This window comes from Mytilus californianus, unplaced genomic scaffold (assembly GCF_021869535.1).
Source record: "Mytilus californianus isolate M0D057914Y unplaced genomic scaffold, xbMytCali1.0.p SCAF_7, whole genome shotgun sequence".
In the NCBI taxonomy this organism is placed as follows: Eukaryota; Metazoa; Mollusca; class Bivalvia; order Mytilida; family Mytilidae; genus Mytilus; species Mytilus californianus.
In genome coordinates this window covers 54,844,380-54,871,416 of record NW_026262723.1, presented here as the reverse complement: position 1 = coordinate 54,871,416, position 27,037 = coordinate 54,844,380, and the positions used below count along the sequence as shown (strand labels likewise).

The 27,037-nt window shown below is 32.8% G+C and overlaps 1 protein-coding gene and 2 long non-coding RNA genes across 3 annotated transcripts in view; 1 reads left to right on the top strand and 2 right to left on the bottom strand.

Moving 5' to 3' along the window:
• Nucleotides 1–19,895, bottom strand: part of LOC127707508 (uncharacterized) — a 92,787-nt gene extending 72,892 nt beyond the window's left edge. Inside the window, exon 1 of the mRNA XM_052212086.1 lies at nt 19,783–19,895. Within this exon, the coding sequence (XP_052068046.1) occupies nt 19,783–19,858 (76 nt within the window). The 5' untranslated portion in view covers nt 19,859–19,895. The remainder of the gene's footprint in view (nt 1–19,782) is intronic.
• LOC127707523 (uncharacterized) lies at nt 613–5,890 on the bottom strand. The gene is made up of 3 exons (XR_007984945.1): nt 5,731–5,890; nt 1,813–1,918; nt 613–1,269 (listed from the first exon to the last, which is right to left on the bottom strand). It is a non-coding gene; the product is annotated as an uncharacterized LOC127707523 (long non-coding RNA).
• LOC127707527 (uncharacterized) lies at nt 10,105–15,176 on the top strand. The gene is made up of 3 exons (XR_007984950.1): nt 10,105–10,602; nt 13,398–13,485; nt 14,469–15,176. It is a non-coding gene; the product is annotated as an uncharacterized LOC127707527 (long non-coding RNA).
• Nucleotides 19,896–27,037: the final 7,142 nt, after the last annotated feature.

The following is a 27,037-nucleotide window of genomic DNA, read 5'->3' as shown; positions in this document are numbered from 1 at the left end:
TGGTATTGGTTCCCTGATATTTGTCCTTAAAATTTTTGGCTCTAGCACCACTGTTGAAAAAGTTATGCCCCTTTTTTCAACAATTTCCTCAGAGGAAAAGTAGTTTTCCTCAAGGGAAATCAAATTTCCCTAAAGGAAAAAGATTTTTCCTCAAGGGAAATTGTATTTTCCTCAAGGGAAAAAGATTTCCCTTAGGGAATTTGCTGCATTAATATTTCCTTTGAGGAAATTCTATTTCCTGTAAGGAAATTTGCGGCTTCAAATTTTCCTTTGAGGAAATTCTATTTCCTCTGAGGAAATTTGAGGTTTCAAATTTTCCTCTGAGGAAATACTTTTTCCTGTGAGGACATTTGCGGCTTCAAATTTTCCTTTGAGGAAATACTTTTTCCTGTGAGGAAATTTTGTCAACAGCAATTTCCTGTGAGGAAATTTTTGACAAATACTTTTCCTTGAGGGAAAATTCAAGACCAAAAATTTCCTCTAAGGAAAACATTGTTCTCCAAATTTCCTCTATGGAAATTTCTGTTGTTAAAATTTTCCTCTATGAAAATTTCATAACAGTAAAAACATTATGAATATAATTTTTCCTGAGACTGAATAATTGATACAAAAGATAATTAAAACTTTAATAAAATGTTCACTGATGAGTAACATGACATACAAAAACAATAGGTTAGCTGTTTGAGACAATACAATAATAAGCAAAACGCTATGAATATCATACTATTTGTGATGTTATTAATATTGTGCTCATTTTTGCAGATTTTAAATAAAATAACCACTTTTCATGTTAATTTAACTTTTCTTCTGTTTAAGCTGCTGCGTACAATTATTCAATCCCCTACATAACAGTTCAGTGCATAAATAATTCCTTCCACCAGACATCTTCCTTCAATTGGTAGAGAATACATTTTTGAAATTTGTTCTTCAAACATCTGCCTCTGTATATTTGATATGACAGAGCTATGTACATGAATGGATAAAGCAGGTGTTATTTCGACAACAAAATACTATTTTTTCTACATTTCTCCATAATCCTTCAGTGAATATGTAGGTTGTTGCAATTACACAATTGTGTTCTTGTGCATCTATGATTGTACTCCATTTTGTTTACAGCCATTTTGTAGATATTTCCTATTTTCTTTTTCCAGGTAAGCACACATTTCATTTCACATTAATCCAATTAGCACACAATGTAGAAAAGTATTAACCTTAAGTTTCCTCTTCTGTATTGACCTGTTGATGATCATGAAAACCAAGAAGTCTCACCTATAAATACACAAAATATAAATTGAGAAATAAACAGCAATATGAAATAAGCTTATTTTATCATGTTTAATATAAACATTTTGAGAAACTTAAATTTGAAATTCTTACTAATCATGATTATGAGTTCTATTATTTCAGTGCTTTGTGTCCACGACTTAATATCAGTCGTTTTAGTGCCTTGCAGTGATAATGAGTTGAGCCACTTGCAACAGTTTTTACAGTTTGCTCATATGTTGTGCTATTTGAACCACTGTCCTAGATTATGGTTAGGTGGAGTGCTCACAGACATGTTTTTTTTATTAATTGTTATTGGCGTTGAACTAATTTGGATTGTTTAAATCTTTTCATGTTGGGGTCTTTATTGGCTGACTTATAAGGTATGGGTTTTCTCATTATCAGAAGCCGTCATTGGTCTTTAATTGATTGCATCCACTTCATTGAACTCTGGTGGATAGATAACTCATTTACCATACCACATCTTCTTATTTTTATAATAGTCATCATTCAAGGGCAATCACTTTTATTATATAGAAGTGGTCTTACCATTTAGGCCTTGTTGTCTTCTGTTTATCTTGTTTTGCCGATCATTTCTACTGTACAGTTGTAATTGTTTATATTTTTCTTTATTTTCTATATTTCTTGCCCTAAACTTAAAAAAGGTAAAAACTATAATTTAATGACTATAAAGTTCTATTATTATACATCAGTATGTGTTTTTCTATATACCATGATATAAAAAAGGAATGAAATATTTGTGCTATTTCATTTCACAGACTATTTGCCAGTCAACTGTTTCAAAGACATAACCACGGTCAATAGTTTAACAAACAAACATTCCCGTACTTTTTCATCGTGTTCATACTAATTTTTCAATGGACAACAATGACGTGATTAACTATTCTTCTATGATTTGTGTGCTTGACAACATTAAACTCTGAAATATTGTTAACGGTATAATCTGTATGTGTCTGTCGTCAAAATTTCAAATTAATATATTACTTACAGAAGCAATTAAAACAAGAGGCTCACAAAATGAATGTGGTCTAAGAACTTAAAAATTTCTAATTTACCTATTCAAACCATATCATTATTATTTGCTTTTATATATAAATCAGAAATAACCGATTTAAGGTAGATGGGGTGTCTAAATTATAATCCATAGAATTTTTTAATAATTTGCCAAAATGTAGTTTATATCATCCTTTTAAAAAAAAATAATAAAAAGAATGGGTCACGGGGCTTATTTTCACGCTACAGGTTGTGCAAAATTGACAGATTTTGTATGGATTATGCATGGAAAATCCAATTTTCTGCCATAAAACGAAAACTACACCATAGAATTTTGAGATAAAATATGAGAAGATAGCTTTAATAGTATGCTTTCAGATAAGAAAAAGAAAAAACGGGGTCACGGGACCCGTTTTCTTGCTACATAATAAAATAGGTAAATTCCTAACACATTCTATTGTAAAAGTAACTTTATCTGAATTATCTGCCCTTACATTTGAGTTGCCTCCCCTTATGTGGCAAAGTTGGAAAAAATAGAATCAAACAACAGTATTCTGTTTTTTTGTAAAATACAACCATAAATATGATAAAATATGTCATTTTGTATATTGAAATGAAACTTCTTACACATGAATTACCTAATGCTCTCAAAATTTGCACCTTTTATTAAAGATCTAGACCGATTGTTTTCTGGTATTTCAAAATCCAAGATGGAGGAAGACACCCTATCTACCTTAAAATGGAAAATTTTAAAGAAAACAAAAGGAACAAAAGGAAAAAAAGGAAAAAAAATCCCCCCCCCCAATTGTTTTAACCCCCTTAAGATTCATCACCCCCAAACTCAATCCCAGCCTTCCCTTTGTGGTATGGTACCTTGCAGTACAATTTCAGAGAGATCCATACACTTGAACACAAGTTATTGTCTGGGAACTAGAATAAACTGCTTGTTTTTTGGCCCCTTTTTGGCCCCAAATTCCTAAACATTTGGGGCAATTACCCCCAAACTCAATTCAAGCTTTCCCTTTGTGATATGGAACCTTGTAGTACAATTTCAGAAAGATCCATACACTTACACACAAGTTATTGTCATGAAACTAGAAAAATGCTTGTTTTTTGCCCCTTTTTTAGCCCCTAATTCCTAAAATTTTGAGGCAATTACCCCCAATATCAATCCCAGCATTCCCTTTGTGATATGGAACCTTGTGGTACAATGTCAGAGAGATCCATACACTAACACACAAGTTATGTCTGGAAGTTACAACAAGAGTGCACACACTGAAATGTCTCGCCTTCTTTATTAATCATTGATATTATGTTGATAGTCTTAAATATGCAGCTTTATTACAACTGTCACATAAACTTAACATTAACCAAAAAACTAAACATTGACCAATGAACCATGAAAATGAGGTCAAGGTCAGATGAACCATGCCAGGCAGACATGTACAGCTAACAATTCTTCCATACAACAAATATAGTTGACCTATTGCTTATAGTTTAAGAAAAACAGACCATAACACAAAAACTTAACACTGAGCAATGAACCGTGAAAATGAGGTCAAGGTCAAATAAAACCTGCGCGACCGACATAAAGATCATAAAATATTTCCATACACCAAATATAGTTGACTTATTGCATATAGTATTAGAAAAAAAGACCAAAACTCAAAAACTTAACTTTGACCACTGAACCATGAAAATGAGGTCAAGGTCAGATGAAACCTGCCAGCTAGACATGTACACCTTACAATCATTCCATACACCAAATATAGTAGACCTATTGCATACAGTATAAGAAAAATAGACCAAAACACAAAAACTTAACTATAACCACTGAACCATGAAAATGAGGTCAAGGTCAGATGACACCTGCCAGTTGGACATGTACACCTTACAGTCCTTCCATACACCGAATATACTAGACCTATTGCTTATAGTATCTGAGATACGGCCTTGACCACCAAAACTTAACCTTGTTCACTGATCCATGAAATGAGGTCGAGGTCTAGTGAAAACTGTCTGACAGGCATGAGGACCTTGCAAGGTACGCACATACCAAATATAGTTATCCTATTACTTATAATAAGAGAGAATTTAACATTACAAAAAATCTTAACTTTTTTTTCAAGTAGTCAACGAACCATGAAAATGAGGTCAAGGACATTGGACATGTGACTGACGGAAACTTCGTAACATGAGGCATCTATATATACAAAGTATGAAGCATCCAGGTCTTCCACTTTCTAAAATATAAAGGTTCTAAAAAGTTAGCTTTTTAAAAGACTGTTATAAATTGAAAGTATATGAATAAAGGAACTAAAAAAACAGAAAAAATGAAGGGTCCGTGTGCTTGTTTTTAAGATATAAGCCATTAAAAATTTGGCGGGAAGTGATTCTCTCTAGATTTTTCATAAACTTAACACTGCCACCTTTTTCTTTCAAAAGCTATGGAAAAATAACAAGGATTTTATAAGATTTTCAAATATGGCTTTTTAAACTGTAATAAAAAAATGAAAAGAAAAGTAGGGGTTTGCGGCCAAAATTTTTTAATGGCACTGCATGGATAAAACCAGAGGATTCCGAATATCTGGTAAAAATTCAAAATCAAGAGGAGCGAACATCCTTAACCTAAAAAAAAATTGCCACATTTTTTTCCAATGTAATTTCATCTGTAATATTTAAAGCAATAAATTTGAAAGGAGTATGAAAATAATTTGCAAGTTATACACTATCCACACTAGAGACCTAATAGAGTTACTGTAAGAAATACTAATTTTAATCAAACTTGGCATGAACTAAGATAAGGGAATTATAAGACAGTTTACCTAGTTTCATGGGGGAGGAAGCTTATATAAAAATTCTTCATGTATATTTAAAAAATTATTTGTATTTCAAAAGGAAAGAAAGTGACTTATCTGCTTATAGCATACCACATGAGTAGAACAAGGTCCCATTAGGCCATGCAAGACTGAATAACATTTAAGGTCAATATAGGCAGTAACACATTTTTACATGTATATGAAAAGGCATACACATAAGCTAGAGGAAATAAAAATATGTTTCTTTTTGGTAATTTGTAGGCTAAGCTAAGGTGACATCATACAAGAAGTATGAGTGATTAACTAAAATAAAATAATTTCATCCCCCTACTTCTTTGTACTTACTTTTTATGCATAAAAAATATAAATAGATAAATTTTGAAGTAATACATGGTTCACACACAAGCACTTGTTTCTATCAAGGGAAGCCCCACTATCAACGTAAATATACGTTGATAGTGGGGCTTCCCATGGATAGAAACAAGTGCCTGCATGTGTTTTAAAGTCATATGGAAGTAGTCCAAATAATTATGACGCATTGCAAGGCTTTTTTTTCTCTCTGACGCCGTAGGAAGGAGAAGTGAGTTGACATAACATGTACGTTATCGTGCAAAATCAACAGTAATGAGTATACCTTTTAGATTGTCATCGTCACTGCAAATGGATCATTATTACTAGGGGGAATGGAACCAATAAATTGATCGGATCCGATATGAAGTTCCCAGTAACGGAGAACCTCTAACTTTGAGGTAATATTATTAGTGTCGGTGGTCTCACAAATGAATCAGGGTGAATTGCAGCAGAGACATATATATACACACATGTGTATATATGTCTCTGATTGCAGGTACATTAATTAGCAGAGAATAGACAATTATCAACTTGTTATTCATTATCTCGCAGTTATTTACGGTTAATTAGCTGTATATATCACAGGCACTTGTTTCTATCCATGGGAAGCCCCACTATCAACGTATATTTACGATACATTGATAGTGGGGCTTCCCATGGATAGAAACAAGTGCCTGTGGTATATATCCCAAAACAGGTGCTCGGAGCTAGTACAGGTCTATGACTTTTAAGTAACAATTATATTTATATTCACAATCAGTGGCGGATCGAAGGGGGATGGGATCCGGGGTTTTGACTCCCCTTTTTGTGAACGATCAATGCATTTAATGGAGACATATATTTGGACCCCCTTTATTCTGGCTGGAATCGCCCCTGATATAAATTACATGTAAATCAAGTCTCGGGTTACTGTTAGCATAATAGCATAACAGTAATCACAAAGAGTGTGGTAATTTTAAAAAGGACGAGGATTTATAAATATACAATTCTTGAAGAGGGGGAGAGTGCACTTCACGATGATCGAAAAAAGTGCCTTGCACGTTATTTTCATCATCTTGTCTGAAACAGTCTGAATAATGAGCTTCAAGGCGAACCGCGAAAACAATAAGTCATGTGAAATACTAATGACAAACACGTTGTACGGACAAACCCTTAAATCCCTCAATGTTATGTCAAATGAATTATAGCGAGGAAAGGTAAATTTAATTTAATATCAAAACTAAATATTTGTTATATTTCGCTCCTGATTTCTCAAGAAATCATGCATAGAATCAATAAATGTATAAATTTTGATTATGCATGTCTGTTTGAGATCCATTTCATGAGACCAAGGATTTCTATAACATGTATAAAATCCTTGATGGGACCCTTTATATATACAGTTTTCTATTTTCCCCGGAAATTTTTTTTTTTAAATTTAATCTTTTGGGAAATAATCCGATTTTGTTGAATTATTTCCCTTCATAATTATGATAAATCCTTTTAGTTCTTCAATTTTAAATTAAAATAAATATTTCATTTTGATCTAACGACAAACTTTTTAAATTGTAGTGGCATGGTCAATCAACTGATTAGTTGCATGGCTGATTACCAGTTTACTGGTGACCCAGTAATTTTCCATATGACAGTGGCGTGTACCCTTGGGGTGTGTATAACTTATTTTGAATACCTTAATTTTCTGGGGAACATCCTGTCCACGTGTAATACTTAGTATATATTGCAACAGATGACATTAAACAAATTTTCTTTGTAGCATCGGTGTCCATTTCATGTTCAACCACTCAAAATTTTCACAAAAAAGATAAAATTATAAAATCATTAAAAAAAGAAAATTAAAAAAAACTCTAGCAAATAAACTTCGCAATGAGTAAACGGGGATTTGTGTTTTAAAGGGCTTCTTTCCAGTGGATATATTTCATACTAGATAACTAGACCTGAGATAACTTTTTTTTTGTAATATATATTTTATTATTTTCATATCATTCTCAAATCTCGATCATCTTATATAAAGAAGTACAAAAAATGATTTTGTTATCAATCATAAGTATATGGTTAATCATAATTGTTACAAATTATAAAATGGTAAGTCAATGCCCGATGTGCCGCCGTCTGTTGCAAAACTACGATATAATCTTTTAAATGGAAGACGTGCACTGCCTTCATCGGAACAGAGGAAAGCCCACCTAGTATCCGTTTGTTATTCTGGAAAAAAAGAGATCATCATAAACTTTTTAGCAGACCTTCTCGTGTAAAAAAAAACAAACTTTTAACTGAATTAAACACAAAATTATCAAACAAAACTCATTAGAACACTCATAGTAACATTTTGTTTAGACCTGAGATAACTTATAGTAAGATAGTAAGATTATTTATAAAGAACAATTAAAAAAAAAAAGTCCGATCTGATACACGTACCTATAATGTACAAAATTTTGAACAGCTTCAAATATATGACCTTATCATTGGTAATATATCATATTTTTATCAGTTATTGCTGAACGTGTAACCAAATTAAAATGAAGAAATAGGCTCGAAACCGCATTTTTTTAAAGATAATTTTTTTCAATCCCAAAATAGATAATAGATATGCAGATTAAAGTCCAGATGAGAAGATTAACTTTCTTTTCTACCGAAGTAAATATATTAACAAGGATTTCGGATATCAATTAATTATTAAATTTGAACATGTGAACCAAACAACGAAAAAAATAAACGGGAAATTGGCTTTTATATACCTTTTTGGTATTAGCCCTGCAGCCATGTATGTACCAGCCATTTAAACTTATTGTTTTCTTAACCTTTATAGAATACATTTAAAAATGAACTACTTTATTTACAGTAGTTCAAGAAAAAAAAATATATATATATATATATATTAGATAACTCTTTCCTTTATATTCAATGGAACGAGAAGCGAATTCGTTAGCGAACTAGAGTAACTATAGAAATAGCGTCGTTACAGGTCTTCTTCTGACCGGCAATAAATCCTTAGCAGTAATGATAGTGGAACGTCCATTGGGCTGTGCTCAGCCACGTCCGAATGGGGACGTTGAATCCTTGCAACAACTCTTCGAGTGGACTGTAAGTAGCCTGGTATTAGGCCAATTTTCTGTCCCTCCTTTTTCGTTGGCAGTCGAAATTTTCCAACCGTATCACGGGCGGTCTCAATTACAAGACCTACATGTACCTATCATACATTATTCGGTACGTAAGACACACCCGACATTAATCAACCAAAAACTCAATATTTTACAGTAGGGAATGAATATATCCCACGTTCACTTGTCCCTTGAAGGATCAATATTGAATTTCTTCCATCGCCCCCCCCCCTTTTTTTTATAAGATTACATTATGACGTATGTTTTTTTTTTTTAATTTTACGAAAGACCAACAAATCGATTTTTATCACCAAATTTGTCTTTGCTGAGATTAACACTAAAAAAGCATAACAAAACGTAACGATTGAAAACTCACAGTTCAGTTTTTAAGATATTTTTTTTCTTTGGAAACTAACAGACTAATTTTCAAAAAGTTTTTTTTTCTTGAACCATTATTTATGAAAACGAATTTGTAAACAAAAGTTATTCTTAAATATTAATAACGATCAATGATTGTAAAGAAAAAAATCCATCATGGTAGTTTGTCAATTTACTGGCTCCATGGTGTTAAACATGTCACCTTTCTTTTACAAATAACTGATTAAAAATATGAAGCCTTTACTGTAAAATAAATCATTCTAATAAAAATAAATTCATCCAGATTTTTCTCTCATAACCTTTCAACAGTTATTGTAAACTAATTTATTCGAACTATAATAGTCCTATGACTTGCTGTCCGTTTACCAATATTTATACTTTATAAAGTGTTTTCATATTCATTGATCATTAACTTCATGTTTTGCGAATACTTATAAGGGAGTAATTATTATAGCCAGTAAAAGCTAACAATTTATCTAAAGAAAACGAGATACTATATTCAAATTCTGAGATATGAATCTAGTTCTTTAAAAAAAAATTCTCAACAACAAAATTCTACACTTTCATTTATCTTGGTCTTTTTGTCTCCGCTTCGAAGCCGCTATCACGTACCAAACATATCTATTCGTTTGGCAATATACAATCATGTTAGCAATATACAACAGGCAGTAGATCTGAATTTGTAAATTGTTATTTTGGATTTTACCTGATTAGGACGTGTCTCGTTGAATTTTCTAATGAACTTGCACACACATAATCTGACTTTTAATCGTAATGTTATGAGATCTATAAGAATAAGAGCTACTGTATAGGCCTAGTTGCATGCAAGTCTTTACAAATTATATATTTTGGTATGCTATAGTTTGTTTGTATAGACTATTTGTCATTTGGTCGGTTTTTTTTTTTTTTTTTAAGTTTTTGACATGGCGTTTGATATATTATGCATCTTTTGTGCTGTATTTTAACAATTATTTACAAGCATGCTGCATGTTAACACATTCATCACTATACCGCATCTAAATATAGCTTTATTGTAAAAAAAAAATAAGGAGATATAGTATGATTGGTGATGAGACAACTATCAACCAGAATTAAAATACCTGATATAAGCAATTGTGACTTACTTTCTTTACTCAGAGTGATCGTAAATTAATCAGATAAGCTGGCGGATGGGTGGAGGCTTCATATTAAAAGAAAAGAAATTAGCATTTGCTTTTTGTGATAAATATATAATAAACTCACAGTAACAGAAATAGCTCTTGAAGGCTCTGTCAGATCCCGGCACTTTTAACTGTTTTTTGACGCGTGCTAGAAAATGCAGCACCTGGTTACAGGGGCTCATTTGACAAATTGGCATCTTTCGTAATTTGAGTTATAAAATCTATATTTTAAGTGATCTAAAATGTTCATGACTAACGAGTATTTTCATTTGTACGATTTTTCTGTGAAATGAGTCTAAGAGTATATACATGCATATCGGGATACTGACTGCATAGTAAAATATTTATGTACCTATTAGTTGCGGCTCATTTTGGTCTTTTAAGCAAGTTTCCTTCCCCTGCATTACTTGATCGCTTTTGTAAAAAATAAACAGCACAACAACAACAGCTCTCGACGTCAGTTTTGTACCAAAAAATGAAAAAATATTCAAAAAGAAGGCTTATAAAATTCAAATATTGGTAAGCACACACATAAACTTGTCACTACGGACATGATCTTTTTGTTAATGCGCCAAACTCGTTTCTTCCACAGGACGATGTCTATGGTGGGGAAAACCTATAGTCCAAATAATTATGACGTCTTGCAAGGCTATTTAGGCGTCCCAGAAAAAAATTAAAATAGCCTTGCCAGACGTCATAATTATTTGGACTAGGGAAAACCCAACAAATCATTAGTTCCCCAAATGAGTATCCTAGTTTTATAAAGGTTTTTTTAATATATACATGATCTGGGAACAGTATATCTAACCTGAAATGATATTGCTATTTCATATTGGAATGGCACATATTCATAAAAATCAACAAATGATCAAAAAGTAAAAATCAACAAATGATCAAAAAGTTGGAAAGATGAATATAGTCCTCTGACTTCACAAACTTGGAAACGGTTGTGATGTTGCTTCGCTGAGCTATAGATAACTGTACGACCATCAACAATGAGCAAAATTCACACCATATAGACATAGGTCACCGTCTTGAGGACAGGAGTCGAGATTCACGTTGATAGTAAACATGCATATTAAGAGTAAAAATATTAGTATATATATGGTACAAATAAGTGATATATATTGAAAAATCTAAGATTTATGATAATAAGGGGGAGGGACTATGGGGGGCTCAAAACAGGATCCTGTCCACAAGCACCTATGCATATAGAAAGCTGTAAATATAATAAAAGGCCTCGAAATGACAAATGTAAAACAAATCAACAAGAAGCCTAACATTTATAATAGAATTTAAAATAAAATTGAAAATAGAAATGGGGAATGTGTCAGAGAGACAACAACCCGCCCAAAGAGCAGATAACAGTCGAAGGTCACCAATATGACTTCAATGCAGCGAGAAAATCCCACAACCTGAGGCGTGCTTCAGCTGGCTCCTTAACAAAAATGTATACTAGTTCAGTGATAATGGACGTCATACTAAACTCCCAAATATATAAAAGCAACTAAAATTAAAAATCATACAAAACTGACAAATGCTATAGGCTCCTGACTTGGGACAGGTGCAAAAATATGGTGGGGTTAAAAGCCTATATACTGTAAATTTCAGAAATTATTGCATGCATTTATTAATATTGCCAATTAACATAATCATGATAATTTCCCTTTCAATTTTTAAAAAAATTCTGATTTAAGTTTTTGTTGTATATTGGGACTTTGGATAGTCTCAAGAATGCTTTCACCAATTTATATGAAACTTTGGTGAATTGATTTTATATATTGACATAAACTCCCTTTTCATTTTTATGACCCATAGTGGGTCAACCCTTGACCGTCTGTCCGTCTGTCCCAAAGTCATTGGTTTTTGTTCTCTAATTTAGTTTGCCTCAACCAAATGTTATAAAACTTTTACAAAAGCTTATTACCACAATACTCAGATCAAGTGTGAATTTTGGTGGTGTCAGTGTTACCGTTCTAGAGTTATGCCCCTTTACAAATGGAAAAATTGCTGAATTTTTGGTTTCCCGCTCTCTAACTTTAACTTTAGTTTGCCTCAACCAAATGTTATGAAATTTGCACACAACATAGGCGGATCCAGGGGGGGGGGGGGGCCTGGGGGGCCCAGGCCCCCCCTTTTGTGGGAAAAATTTGGTTGATTATATAGGGAATCACTGAAGCATGACTGCAGCAGCCGCCCTCTAAATTAAGTTTGCCTCAACCAAATTTTATTAAACTTTAACGCAATACTTTTTACCACAAAATCAGATCAAGTTCAAATTTTAGTAGTATAAATTTTACCATTCTTCAGTTATCTTCCTTTATAACTTTATATGATATGCAAGTCGGAGTATCATCCCCTATTTATTTTTTATATAAGATGCAAAGTTATGGAATTTTAGTTGTTGGAAAATTGTTTAAAATCGTCCATTTTCACACTTTGGAAGGTTTTAGAATTGTATTTGTTCAAAAATCACGGCCTTAAACTTATATACACTTGCGATATTCCTAAATGGAGCCAAATTATTTTCATGTTTTGTTTCAATGAATACCACTCTGTGTGCATGTCCTTTTTTTAGCTCACCTGGACACGAAAGGCTAAGTGAGCTTTTCTCATCACTGTCGTCCGGTGTCGTCCGTTGCCGTTGTTAACTTTTTACATTTTGAACTTCTTCTAGAGAACCACTAAATGGAATGGAATCAAACATGGCATGAATGTTCCTTATGAAGTGCTGACCAAGAGTTGTTACTTTGTTGCCGATCTATCATCCAAGATGGTCGGCAGCGGGGGACTTAGTTTAACATAGGACCCTATAGGAAATACATACAAATGTCTTCTTTTAGAGAACCACTGAATGGAATAAAACCAAACATGACATGAATGTTCCTTATGAGGTGTGGACCAAGTGTTGTTACTCTGTAGCTGATTCATCATCCAAGATGGCCGCCAGCGAAGTAGGACAATATTAAACCAAATATGGCCTCAATTATTATTAAAGTATCTGTTATGATTTTTATCTTTTTTATATGATTTCAAAAACCCAAATAGAGTCAGGTGAGGGACACAGGCTCTTTAGAGCCTGTTTTTTTTTTGGGGGGGGGGTCTTAGTTACGCAGTGCTCACAGTTTTTCTATAATGTAGTTGATCATTAAAATTCATTTAAAGCATAAACCCAAGCTAAAAGGGCAACAAGCTTATCAAGCACTCATGGTAAAGCTTTTTATTAAACAGGCATTGATATATACATAAAACAGCAAAATAATTATTGATGCAAGATGTCATTAAATTATAATTTTTACTCTTTTTATGTGTAGGACAAGAACTATAGAAGATACAGAGAAATTATAAACAGCAGAAATGATAGGCAATTTCAAATTTGCAGAAGTCAACAAAACCTAAATGGTAAGTAAACTCATCATAGATACCAGGATTAAATTTTGTATTTACGCCAGACGCGCGTTTCGTCTACAAAACATTCATCAGTGATGCTCGATAAGACGCATAAGGCCACTTTTATAAAAGTTATTGCCCTTGAAAGATGATTATCATGATTATTATAAAAATAAAAAGATGTGGTATATTAAATATGATAACTATTGATCATGGCTCTAACAAAGCAATTATAGGCCAGTGACGGCCTTCAATAATGAGAAAATCCATGCCCTATTGTCAAAGTAGTCAGCTATAAAAGGCCCTCAGATGAAAAATTGAAATAATCCCAACTGTAGAACTTATTGCCTAGTTTATTACAAAACAAATTAAAAAAAATAAATATGACAGATATGAAACAACAACAACCACTAAATTTTAGTGTCAGACTAAACTACAGGCTCCGAACTTGGGACAGGCACAATCAGAATATGGCAAGGTTATATAAAAATAAGAAGATATGGCATGATTGCCAATAAGACAACTCTTCACCAGACAACAAATGACATACCGGTAGATTTCCTGCAAAAAAATAAACAGTCCGAACTAAGCAGGAAATTTATACCTTTCCCTTAATCGAAAAGACACAAAGATCTGTAAGTACTCACAGTTACTGACAGCTAGTTAAAAATCAATAAAAACTAATACATGTAATAAAAAAATCAGGTTTGTGAGCACTCAACCCTACCTTAACTTTGGACAGTGGTTTAACAGCTCAACATATAAAGAACAAACTGTAAAATAACCGTTGCAATTGCCTCAACTCGAAAGATTGATAAAATGCACAAAATCAACTAATATAAAAACACATAGACAAAAAGCACGGAATTAAAAGAACTCACTAGTTAGAAAGGAAATATTCTTAAAATGATCATAAACATGACAAAATAAGCTTTTTTATTGCTGTTTCTCTCTCCATTTATAACATTTTATTTGTTTATTTTGTGTATTTATAGGTGATCAGACATCTTGGTTTTCGTGATCAATAGGTCAATACTGAAGAGGAAACTGAAAGTTGATATCTATCTACATGGTGCGCTAATTGGATTAATGTGAAATGGAATGTGTGTTTTCCTGCAAAAAAAGAAATAGGAAATTTTATCATAATCACATGATAATGGCTATAAACAAAATGGAGTTCTATCATAGATGCAGAAAAACACAATTGTATAAATGCAACAACGTATTATATATATTCGTCGAAAGAAGGGAGAAATGAAGAAAAAAATAGTATTTTGTTGTTGAAAGGAACACCAGCTTTATCCACTCATTTACATCGCTCCCTCATATCAAATATACTGAAGAAGATCTTCGAAGAACAGATTGCAAAAATGTTTTATCCAAGAATTGAAGGAAATTGTTTAGTGAACGGAATAATTTATACATTGAACTTTTATGTAGTGGATTGAATAACTGTACACAGAAGCTGAAACAGAGGAAAATTAAAATTTACAAGAAAAGTGTTTATTTTATTATTTAATTTGCAAATATGAACGCATTCTTCAGAACACCACAAATGGTATGACATTCAAATTGGTTGCGTATTAATGTATACAATTGAAACAATAACAAAGAAAACAGAATACTTTGCTACAAAAAATATTTTATAAATCAAAGTTAAAGTCATATAAAGTATGTACAATACCTTGACCTAAACAGTCATACTCACTGTATTGTTTTTGTATGTCATGGTAATTTTGAGTCAAAAATTTATTAAAGTTTAAAATATCATTTGTATCATTTATTAAGTCTTGTAAAAATTATGTTCATACTGTTTGTATAGTGAAGAAATTTACAATGAGTAAAAATAGGGGAAAACATTTCCTACAGGGAAAGTTGATGTACAGAAATTTCCTTAGAGGAAATTTGGAGAAAAATGTTTTCCTTGGAGGAAATTTGTGGCATTGAATTTTCCCTGAAGGAAAAGTGTTTGTTAAAAATTTCCTGAAAGGAAATTGCAGTTGACAAAATTTCCTCACAGGAAAAAGTATTTCCTCAAAGGAAAATTTGAAGCTGCAAATTTCCTCAGGGGAAAAAGTATTTCCTCACAGGAAAATTTGAAGCCGCAAATTTCCTCACAGGAAATAGAGTTTCCTCAAAGGAAAATTTGAAGCCACAAATTTCCTCAGAGGAAATAGAATTTCCTCAAAGGAAATATTAATGCAGCAAATTCCCTAAGGGAAATCTTTTTCCCTTGAGGAAAATACAATTTCCCTTGAGGAAAAATCTTTTTCCTTTAGGGAAATTTGATTTCCCTTGAGGAAAACTACTTTTCCTCTGAGGAAATTGTTGAAAAAAGGGGCATAACTTTTTCAACAGTGGTGCTAGAGCCAAAATTTTTTAGGACAAATATCAGGGAACCAATACCAACCAAGTTATCAACTTCATTTTGACTTAACTCCAAAAATTAAGGTGACAACTTTTGCACTCAGCGGAAGTGCAAACTTGTCCCGGAGACTGTTTATGGTTCAGACTAGGTCAAGCATGGTTCAGACTAGGTCGAGCATGGTTCAGACACGTATAAAATGGTTAAGTACTGGTCGAGTAAGGGTCGAGTACAAGTTCAGACTGTTAAGTACGGTTCAGACTACAGTCGAGTATTATCAAGTAAATTTCAAACCAATTCAGACTGGTCGAGTAAAAATCAGTACAGTCGAGTACAGATATAGGCCATTTCAGACTTTTACTGGTTTGTAGTGTACGTCTAAACAAGTGACAACTCTACGACAGATCCATTTATTGGATCTCCAGTGAAGGTGATACACGGCTGAAAACACATATTCAGTCTAAGTGGCCGAGTGGTATAGAGCCCTGGACACAGCGCAGGCGGCGTTGTCTCGATTTCCCAATAGCACGAGTTCGAATCCCGGCGAGGAAAGAACAAAAATTTGCGTGTGCATGTAAAACAAATTTCTTGGTAGAGGAGTCTAAATACACTCAGCACAAACAACATTTTCCAAAAGACCAAAAAGTGAAAAGTATATTTTAACAAAACGCATTTGACTAACAGGTCGAACAACTGATGTTCTTAAACCATGCTGACTGCCATTGTCGATTGCCAAATAAATTGATCACCAGATGTAACATGGATCTTAATTATTCAAACAGAAAACAATAAACTTGCGGAAAAGATGGTATATCGCAAACATAAGGTGCAAAAATTTGTACACCATATCCGGATTTCGACAATTAATGTCTCTTCAGTGATGTTAGGGATCGAAACGGTATTTGGAAGGCCATATAATTTACCTCAATTTAGAATAGACTCTTGAATTTTAAAGAGTCGAAATAGGATGAACGGATCATATAAACCCGAAGGAAAATATAATACAAGCCCAAACGATAAAATATAAACAAGTCTAAATTGAAAACAACGTTCAAACCTATGATTGCGTTGGATAAAAACCACAATTTTTATACGTGTGCATGTAAAACAAATTTCTTGGTAGAGGGGTCTAAATACAGCACAAACAACATTTTCCAAAAGACCGAAAAGTGAAAAGTATATTTTAACAAAATGCATTTGACTAACAGGTCGAACAACTGATGTTCTTAAACCCTGCTGACTGCCATTGGCGATTGCCAAATAAATTGATCACCAGATGTAACATGGATCTTAATTATTCAAACAGAAAACAATAAACTTGCGGAAAAGATGGTATATCGCAAACATAAGGTGCAAAAATTTGTACACCATATCCGGATTTCGACAATTAATGTCTCTTCAGTGATGTTAGGGATCGAAACGGTATTTGGAAGGCCATATAATTTACCTCAATTTAGGATAGACTCTTGAATTTTAAAGAGTCGAAATAGGATGAACGGATCATATAAACCCGAAGGAAAATATAATACAAGCCCAAACGATAAAATATAAACAAGTCTAAATTGAAAACAACGTTCAAACCTATGATTGTGTTGGATAAAAACCGCAATTTTTATACGTGTGCATATATATATAGGCAATCATACGGTCTTTAACAATGAGAAAAATACCCATACCTATATAGTCGGCTATAAAAGGCTCCGACATGAAATATATGAAAAAAAATCAATTTTGAAAACTAACGGCCTAGTTTATAACAAAACAATTTACGAAAAACAAATATGACAGACATGCTACAACGACAACCACTGAACTACAGGGTCCTTGCTTGTGACATGCACCTGTTCGGTTATCTGCACTTTCACAAAAAATAATTATTCTGCTATAATTGCTTGAAAATAATAAAGTCAATGGCTTAAATTCTGAAACAGCAGTTCAGATATGCAAACTTTGGGGTGTATAATTATGGTTAGACTGTTCCGCCAGTTAACGCCTGCTAAAGATGGGCGTTCATTTGAATATGCGGATGTATAAAAACGTGGCCTCGTACAGTGAGAATAAGGGTTAATTCGATGTCACGTATAGGTAGAGTGCAACACACTATGCACGGGAAAGAACCCTTTTCACAAAAGTACACGATGGGTTAGTCCAGCTATTTCTGGTCGGTTCATTTTGAACAAGCTATCCATTACATTTGTAGATTAATTGTCATTTATTTTTAATTTACTCTCGTTCTTAATATGCATGGTATATTTGCAACTGAACGTTCACCTTGACTTAACAACACTCTATTAGATGAATTAAAAATGTATATTGTCAAAACTTTTTATATGATATGTTATTCCTTTCAGATAAACATGATAAATGTCAAAAACTTCCAACACATCTATGAATTTAAAAATAAACGATAAAAGAAATATTAATCGCATGTTTGATACTTTTGAACAACATTACTGCTGATAAAATTAACACAATGAACCAAGATACTCCAACGGTTCATTGTAGATCAAGTTTGTCAGCCACAACAACTTGAAACGAGATATATTTGGATACTTTTATGGCTTGTTTGTTTCAACATGCTGTATTTGTTTCACCTTTCATCTGATATAAAATATATTTTAGGACTAATCAATTGAAATAAAACTACTTAAATTGAAAACTGGAAATCATAGATCGGCAATATGTTACAGAATTAAACATTTAAAACCAAAACACGTGGCGCTAAAGATTGCTCAATGTCATAACAGGTTAGATTCTTATTCACTTTTGAAATTGAATGTAAGATAGAACAAAACAAACAATATCTTTCATAATGATTATTCTCTGGTTCTTTCTTTAAATGCGAAATGTGTTTTAATGATGTAACTAAAAGTTTTGCCTTACTTTGGAAAATGTCATTACGCATATTTAAATGATCCGTAACAGGAACAAGAAAGGAATGTTTACAAACTTATAAGAAAATATTCATTTTCATATGTTTACACATCACTCGAGAAAGATATCCTGGATTACTTAAAGAAATTGACACAGTTGTTTTAATATTCATTTTGTCACGAAGATTTATTGTATTTTAACCCGTCTGTGTAGTAATACTTAATACAATGAATTACTTGTAATTGAATACCAGTCAGTCTTTTGTAACGAATCTGAAATCCGCATTAAGAAGGGCAGCATTTTTACAGTGGTGTAAAAATGCTGTCCTTTGGTATCTTCTCTTTAAACCTAACTTAGAGTATGGTTTTTTTCAAATGTTGAAGACTGTTCGGTGAAAAATTTTAAACCTTTTTCTTCTTTGATACAGTATGTAGAGTTGTGGTTTGCTTTTCTGTGTAAATCGGAAGATATAAATATCAGAAGGTTCATTTGAAAAAACATTCCAGCAGCGCCTGCATATGGAGTATATATCTCCCAGTTGATACGATATTAAAAACCTAGAGTTACAAGTGGTGAAGTTGGAATCACCCCTTCGAAATTTTACGGACGCCATCACGGGTTGGTTGACCGTTATGGAATATCTGATTCACAGATGACGACGAATATGTTCCAGTCGTCGTAACCACAATCCCGTCCTCTGTTTGCCCGAATGTGGCCTACCGAAATAGACTTGTAACTGGGTTTGTACTTACATGAGCAACATGACGGGTTTTCTATGTTTTGTTTTGTATACTGTTGTTTGTCATTTGGATTGACGTTGCTAGTTTATTTTCGACTAATGAGTTTGAGGGGAATGTCTCTTAAGTATCTTTCGATTCTCTTTGTAAGAATATAGACAATTTGAATAATGTTTAATTGGTTTATACTCGAAATGAAATAGAACTGTGCTATTTCGACGAGCCCAATTTGATCTTCAATCCTAGAGTTGAAAACTGATTGCATTATTTTAAAAATTATCTTGTAACTAAACATTAAACAATAAACTTGGCAGCATTTTGACAATAACTTACCAGCTCTTGTTAACAGAAATTTATCAATTCCATAAATGTACAAGAATAACACAAAAACTGTCCAAACTTGCTTCATTCTTCAACAGTGCATTTTTTTCCTCAAGGAAGTATTTACCGATACTTCTATTTATGAATCTGTTCGTCACATGTAAATTATACACCTTTGTATTTTACAGTTCATAAAGTATTCTTTAGTTATTCAGTCACATTTTGTTTAAATACCTGTAAAGTTTAAAATAGAACTTCCTCTTACACAATTTGAAAAAGAAGACAACTTTATTACCTGTATACATGTATACAATACTCTACAATATATTTTATGGATTGAGGATAATTAACGATGTCCATATTTTTCAATAACAAAAAATAGATGGTAGATTTACTCCTTGAAATAGCAATAGTTAATTATAATAATAAAACATTTCCTTCGATTATATAGTTGTTTTAATTGGCGTCACATACGGTTGCTTAATATGTCTTCTGATTAAATGTATTCGCTGGTGATTTTGTCCTACTCGGTAATAAAACTATACTCGAGTCAGTCCTCGGAAATTCAATACAACATTAATTGTGCTTGAAGCACCATATCCAGTATTTTGATTGGTTGATTTCCGAGTCCCGAGTACGATGATCGTGATCAAAAATATTATGACCGCAATGCCTGATCTCCTGCTTCTATGCTGGTGGATTTGTCTATATTAATCTATATTAGAACCATAATGAATAAACAGTCGTGTTGACTACTTTTTCTCCAATAACTTATAAGTACTTCTTGAAGTATAACATTTCAACAAATTTGAATTGCACAAATCGTCCGGAAATTGTCCGCCTAATTTGATCAAATTTTCTATTTCTGTGCTGTTACAATTTTTATTTAGAGTATAATGTGGCAAATGTTCAAGGCTGTTTACCCAGTAAATGTGTAAATGATAGAAAAGACTAACAACAAGTCATCTAAGCAGATTAAAGTTGAGAAAAAGTTTAACAATTTGGTCAACAGACAGACAAGAATAAAAGTATATACTGTAAGATGTATGACATATTTGAGTTAAAAAAAAACATTACAACAAAGATACATATACCTAACAATGTATTAATAAATGTTTGCCGATTGTTATAGGGAACAACTCTTTTATAAATTGCAGGGGGAGGGGCTGTAGATTTGTTTGTTTGCGTATTGACTATTCATATTCATCTGTTATTACGCATGCTAATTTTATTACGCGGGATAACTTCAAGGATATCCATTTTCAAAATCCTCTTGCACAAAGTCACGAAACCAACTATCGAAATAGTTGAATAAAGTGTAAACAAAAAGATAATAAAAGGAAAATGTTGACAATTAATCTGACTTATAATGTAATTATCCAAATCGAAAAGATAATTGTCAATATAGACTTACATTTGTAGTTTAAAGGCTTTTCGTCCAGTCACAGCTGAATTATGCCAGAGAAGCAAAGTTAATATAAAATTTAGTAGTTGCAAACTATCCACCAATGTTAAAATGAAATGGATGTAAGCAATAAGAGACAACCGTACGGCCTTCAACAATGAGAACACTTATACCGTGTAGTCGGCTATAAAAGGCCCCGACATGAACTATATGAAACAATTAAATTTAGAAAAATAACGGCCTAATTTATAACAATACAATTCACGAAAAACAAATATTTCGGACATGAATCAATGACAAACACTGAACTACAGGCTCCTGAATTGGGACAGGAAGATAAAAAATTGGTCGAGGTTAAACAAAGTCATGTTTGTCAGCGCTCAACCCTTCCCCAAAGCTGGGAAAGTGGTGTTACAGGACAATATATGAACAAAATATAAAAATCACTTGAAAAAGGCTCAACTCATCAGATCGATACAAAGCAGAAAACATCTAACAAAAACACAGACCGGACGTTGCAGGGTATTTGTACATCCCTAACAACAACAAAATCACAAAATACAGATCTGAGAGTACTCCCAGTTACTGACAGCTAGTTCAAAGCCAATAACAACTAAAAAAAAAATCATGTATCTAAGACTAAAATATCAATCAGTACACATCCAACATCCAATGGATTTAGTGTAAAGACGTCATTAACAGTCAGAGAAAAAAACGACATTTATGCAATGCTTTAATATAGGTATCAACATAGTGTAGTACCGTAAAGTGCATATGTGTATAACAATAAATTATTATAATATTAAGTTTGGTCTTAATTTACTGATAACAAAATCAATATCTATACCAATAAAACAATATTCAAAGATCTAATTACAGTGTTGAATTGGTAACCTTTTAGAATAAGTTCATTGAAAGGATTGATAAGTTTACCCTGATCGTATATAAATTTCCGGGCTCTGTAAACAACATCACGGTAACATTTATGATGTAATATTCCGTTTGAGTAAATTTCGGTAGTATATTTAGAGAGTTCTTGATTATTTAACGAAAAACTATCATCAAGATAACGGTAAGTGTTGTTGAATTTATCAATTACATGGAATTTTAACAGTACAGGAACAAGTCTGCTATTAAAGGGATACGATTGGTGCCCGTAGGAATACCTACAACCTATCGATAAATTTTATTGCCGAAACGTACATAAATGTTGTCAAGGAGAAAATTTACGGCTTTAATCATCTCATCGCATCTCCAGTAAGTATATAATTTATCTGATAAATTCATGGAAAGGAACCAGACACAGAAAGTTTAGGGAAATGAAAATTGAGTGTCACTGTGAGTAATTCACACACATGCCAGACATAAAGGATAAAAGGCCAGACACAGGCTCAGCTTTAGTATTTATATCAACTGGAAGGAACAGCATTTTCATAAAAAAAACTTTAAAAATAATGATGAGCTTTTAAACAAATTTTGTACTGCTGTTGTTATGTTATATAAGTTTGAAGTACTTTTACCGATCTTTTAAGTCTAAAGTTATCAAAGAATATGAATGCCAAAAAAAAATATGAAAATCCAACTAGTTTTTACAGTGATTAAACTGAGAAATAACTACATTATTTATTGTACACGTTGTATAATTGTATGCATTTGCTTGCACCACAGTTCCCATTTTGTGATTGGATTAGTTATGTGTTTCTTAGGTTTTGTGAAATATACATTTGGCCACCAAATAAATATGTCAAGAAATGCCAATTTGCTAACAATGTCTATGATGTCTACACAAAAGCAAAAATATAAAAGCCTTTTTCATTTAAGTACTGTAACATTCGTATACAGATTTAAAACCAACAGACATTCTGAAAATCTTCGGTAGAAGTCGAACATAGTCCAAGACATTCCATATTTTCAAATCCTTATGAAGACATATTTGACCAATCTGGTTTCCAGGAAATGTTACAAAGTTTAGTTCTACATGTCATTATGATCATCAGCGATCAAGGCGATATATGCTTTAATATCTAAAGTAATGTTGAGGAGTATGAAGTGAAGTTGATCCTTCCACTATAATAGCATTCTGCACATTTTGGATCACAAATGAATCAAGCCGTTGTACTTTTGAACAAAAATATTGTTGCTTATCAAGTACATGTTGACAGTGCTACAAGTTCATTAATTAAAATACAATGCAGTTCAGATTAGTTAGTAATAGATTTCCTCTGTCTTGATTTGGACGGATAAACCAGATGTATGGAAAACTATTTTTTTTTCAGAAACCACTGATTTGTGAAAGATAAGGTGCATGAACCTTAATCAATAAAGTGTCAATTTATTTTGGTCATATTTGTATTGTATGTTCTGCAACTGAAGACTTCATTCACATTTTTTTTTAGAAAGGCAACGCACATTGTTAGCTCACCTAGCCCTATGGGCCAAGTGAGCTATTGCCATCAGTTGTAATCATCTTGTAGTTGTGGTTGTACTATTAACTTGTAAACCTTTACAACAATCTCCACTGGTCCAGTTTCAACCAAACTTAAACATGTTAAACTGATTAATCATAAGGGGTGTCGAGAAGAAAGTTCTTTGATTATGCCAATGAACCAACATTTGGCCAGATAAATCAAGCAGATAAATCATACACTTATATCTCCCTTTTTTATTTTCCTCAGGATACATGTATGCACCTTTTATTTACTGACTATCACCATGAAGCGCATATGGAAGCTTAATTCCTCCAAAGTCTCCAGTTTTGTCCAGTCTGCGACAAAAGTCACAGAATACAAGACATGTATGCGAATCGGGCGACAGCTTTAACTATTTATATAAAGTTTTACATTTCAGAGAGTAGAAATGCTGGATGTTTCATACTTTGTATAATAAAAAACTTATATTAAGAAGTTTCTGTCAAGTCATATGTGCATTGTCCTTGTCCTCATTTCATGGTTCAGTGACTTCTTAAAAAACTACATGTATAGTGCATTTATCATGTGAATTTCTCACATATTCTGAGTAATAGAATAACTCTATTTGGTATATGGGATCCATGGTTTACATGCCTGTCAGACAGTGTTCAACTTGTCTCCGAATTGTTTTACCTATGAGTCCCATACACATGTACCTAAATATAACATTAACTAGGTATATACTATAGTGGGGTTTTTTTTCAGACAAGTGCCTGTGTTCATGTGACCTCGACCTCACTTCGTGTATCAGTGATCAAGGTTAATTTTTTGTGATCAATTCCATTTCTCAGATACTATATAAAGCAGTAGGTCAAAATTTACATTGAACAATATGAGATATTATGCATTTACATTTATATATGTGTCAATAAGATAGCAACTGAATAGCAAAAAATAATTAAATAACATCTAGAATGAAACCTTTATCTAAGTCTTCAACAGAAGAAAAAGACAATTGTCTATACATGTACAATGTCAAAGCTCTTAAATAACCTTTGTCTATAAAAGTTGAATACATTTTTACAGAAATGTCCGTGGAAATCATACCATATCTATTGGTATATAGATCTGCCATTAGCACACAATTCTTCACTTAAAAAAAAACATTACGATATACCATACAACATGTACAACAACCTAAATATAACATTAACTATCATGTCTGTCATATGTCCATTGTACTTTATCTCATTTTTATGGGTTTTTTTTCTCATGTGAAATACTCACTTATAATGAGTAATAGCTATTTGATAATTATATTTGGTATACATGTATGGCTTCCTTGCAACGTCTACATGTGTCCCCTACAGCATGCATGGGAGAACATGTATATCCTACTGTATGGGAATAGCATGGTCAATATACATGGATTATATCCAGGCCTATGACCTAGAACTTAATTTACAGCATATTAGGTACAAAATATAAAAGACCCCCCCCCCCCCCCGACAGTTCCCAAAAATAGTACGGTAAGCCACAGCTCTACCAACTGAGTTAAAGAAGTACTACATCAGCACAGCTAATGGAGGACGATTATTTATTTACAAGATAAGTGGAGCCCCCACCCCCCCCCCCCCCCTCCTTATGGAGCTACCTATATGGTTAATACAGATTTTTTACATGTCCCATTCCAAACAATGCCTAGTTTCCCGGCTCCTTTTTCAGAATCCTTGATCCACATCTGGTAAGAGGGGCACCGCTATAGTGTACAGTTTTAAAAAGTGTTTACTGTACTCTAATTACAACGATTACGATCCAATCCAAAAACGTACAGGGAACAACTGAACACTATGACAAACGTCACATATTTCAAATATACATGGCTATAGTTACTATTAACTACATTGTATCCGAATATTTTGTATTGAATATTGAATGGAATTGTATGATGTTATTAGGACGACAGAGATCTCAAAAATATTTGTAACCAATGAAACAATCGAAGCGATAAACTTCTCATTCGTCCCATTGTTTGTATTTTGGATACCCTCGGGACCTTTCAATGAACCACATTCAAGATTATGTTCCGGCGGCACTGTCCAAATTCGATACTCGAATTCTGATTGGTTGAAAAAGTCTCATGCGAAATCCTTCAGAAGTGAAACTATATAGGCATCGGTGTTAGATCTCAAATGAGGATAAAGAAATCATAGGTCTATATTTTAATTAGATTGTAAGTATTAGTTATCTAGCATTAAATCCATTTTGTACATTGCTATTTTTCTTTTTTGAAAACATGCATATAGTTGACAGGTGTGTGACTTCTAACAAAATGTACTAAATATCATTAGCTTGTGGTCATAATAAGGCTTACAGCTAGTACTAACAAATGATTAATCAACGCAATCAGTTTCACGGTCTAAATATAATGGCTCGAAGTTCAATATATGAAACTCTATTCACTCTGAGACTATAGTAGTCTCAGATTTACTCTAGTACCAAACCTTGTGCACTTCAGTAAATTAAATGACTATACATGAAAGTCAACTTTGAAGGGGGGTCCAGTACGATTTAAAATAACTCTTACCCTATGCAGATAATAAAACATTTTCTAAATGCACACACTCATGATCAATTCAAGCAATCATAGTTTTACGCAAAGCTTAAGGTAACAAGTTTAACCATTCTAAAAATGTATGTGTGCTTCACAATATCAAAAATTTACGTCAGCTTTATCGTTTTGCGTTTTGTGTAAGCGTGATTTTTTTATGGGGAAAACAGTTCTTATCTTTATTTAATAAGGACATTAGATATAACATAAGATAGTCGGGGGAAAAAGAATGTTGTGACAAAAGGTTCTATTAGGATCTCTTTGATAAGACAGACCGCACGATACTGTTAAAACTGAAATATTTTTTACCAGAATTTTGTCCTCTTTTTGGTTGAGCTCATATTGCTTAGTCTATAGTTGGGTTTTTTGTAGACAGTGTGTTGTCAAATTTTTTTTTCTGTTTCGGTTATTTTCTCTTAATCATGGAGCTTTCTGTCTTTCGTCAGTTTTTAGTTTTTGTATTGTCCCATTTAATATCTTCATACATTTTTGTAAGTAAGTGAAATTCCCGTGAAGTTACCAAGACATTTGTCTGGCATATAGTGTGAACTTAGATACATTAAAAAGCCTAGGCTTTGGCATAGGACTTATTACTACTCAACTTCGAAGCCAGAACAGTTCAGAACAATTTATGACAAGCTGGTCTACCTTAGAACATTCTATATTCTATCCTACAACCATCTACTTATTGCTTACGGTGGAATTTGTCATGTGTTTTGTATTATTGTTACATGATGTACTGTTAGTGTAGAGTTAAAAGGGTTATATTTATCTATACAAAAGTGTTTTATTGTATCTTCTTTCATGTACATTTTGTTAATCTACTGATCGACATAAAAAAGG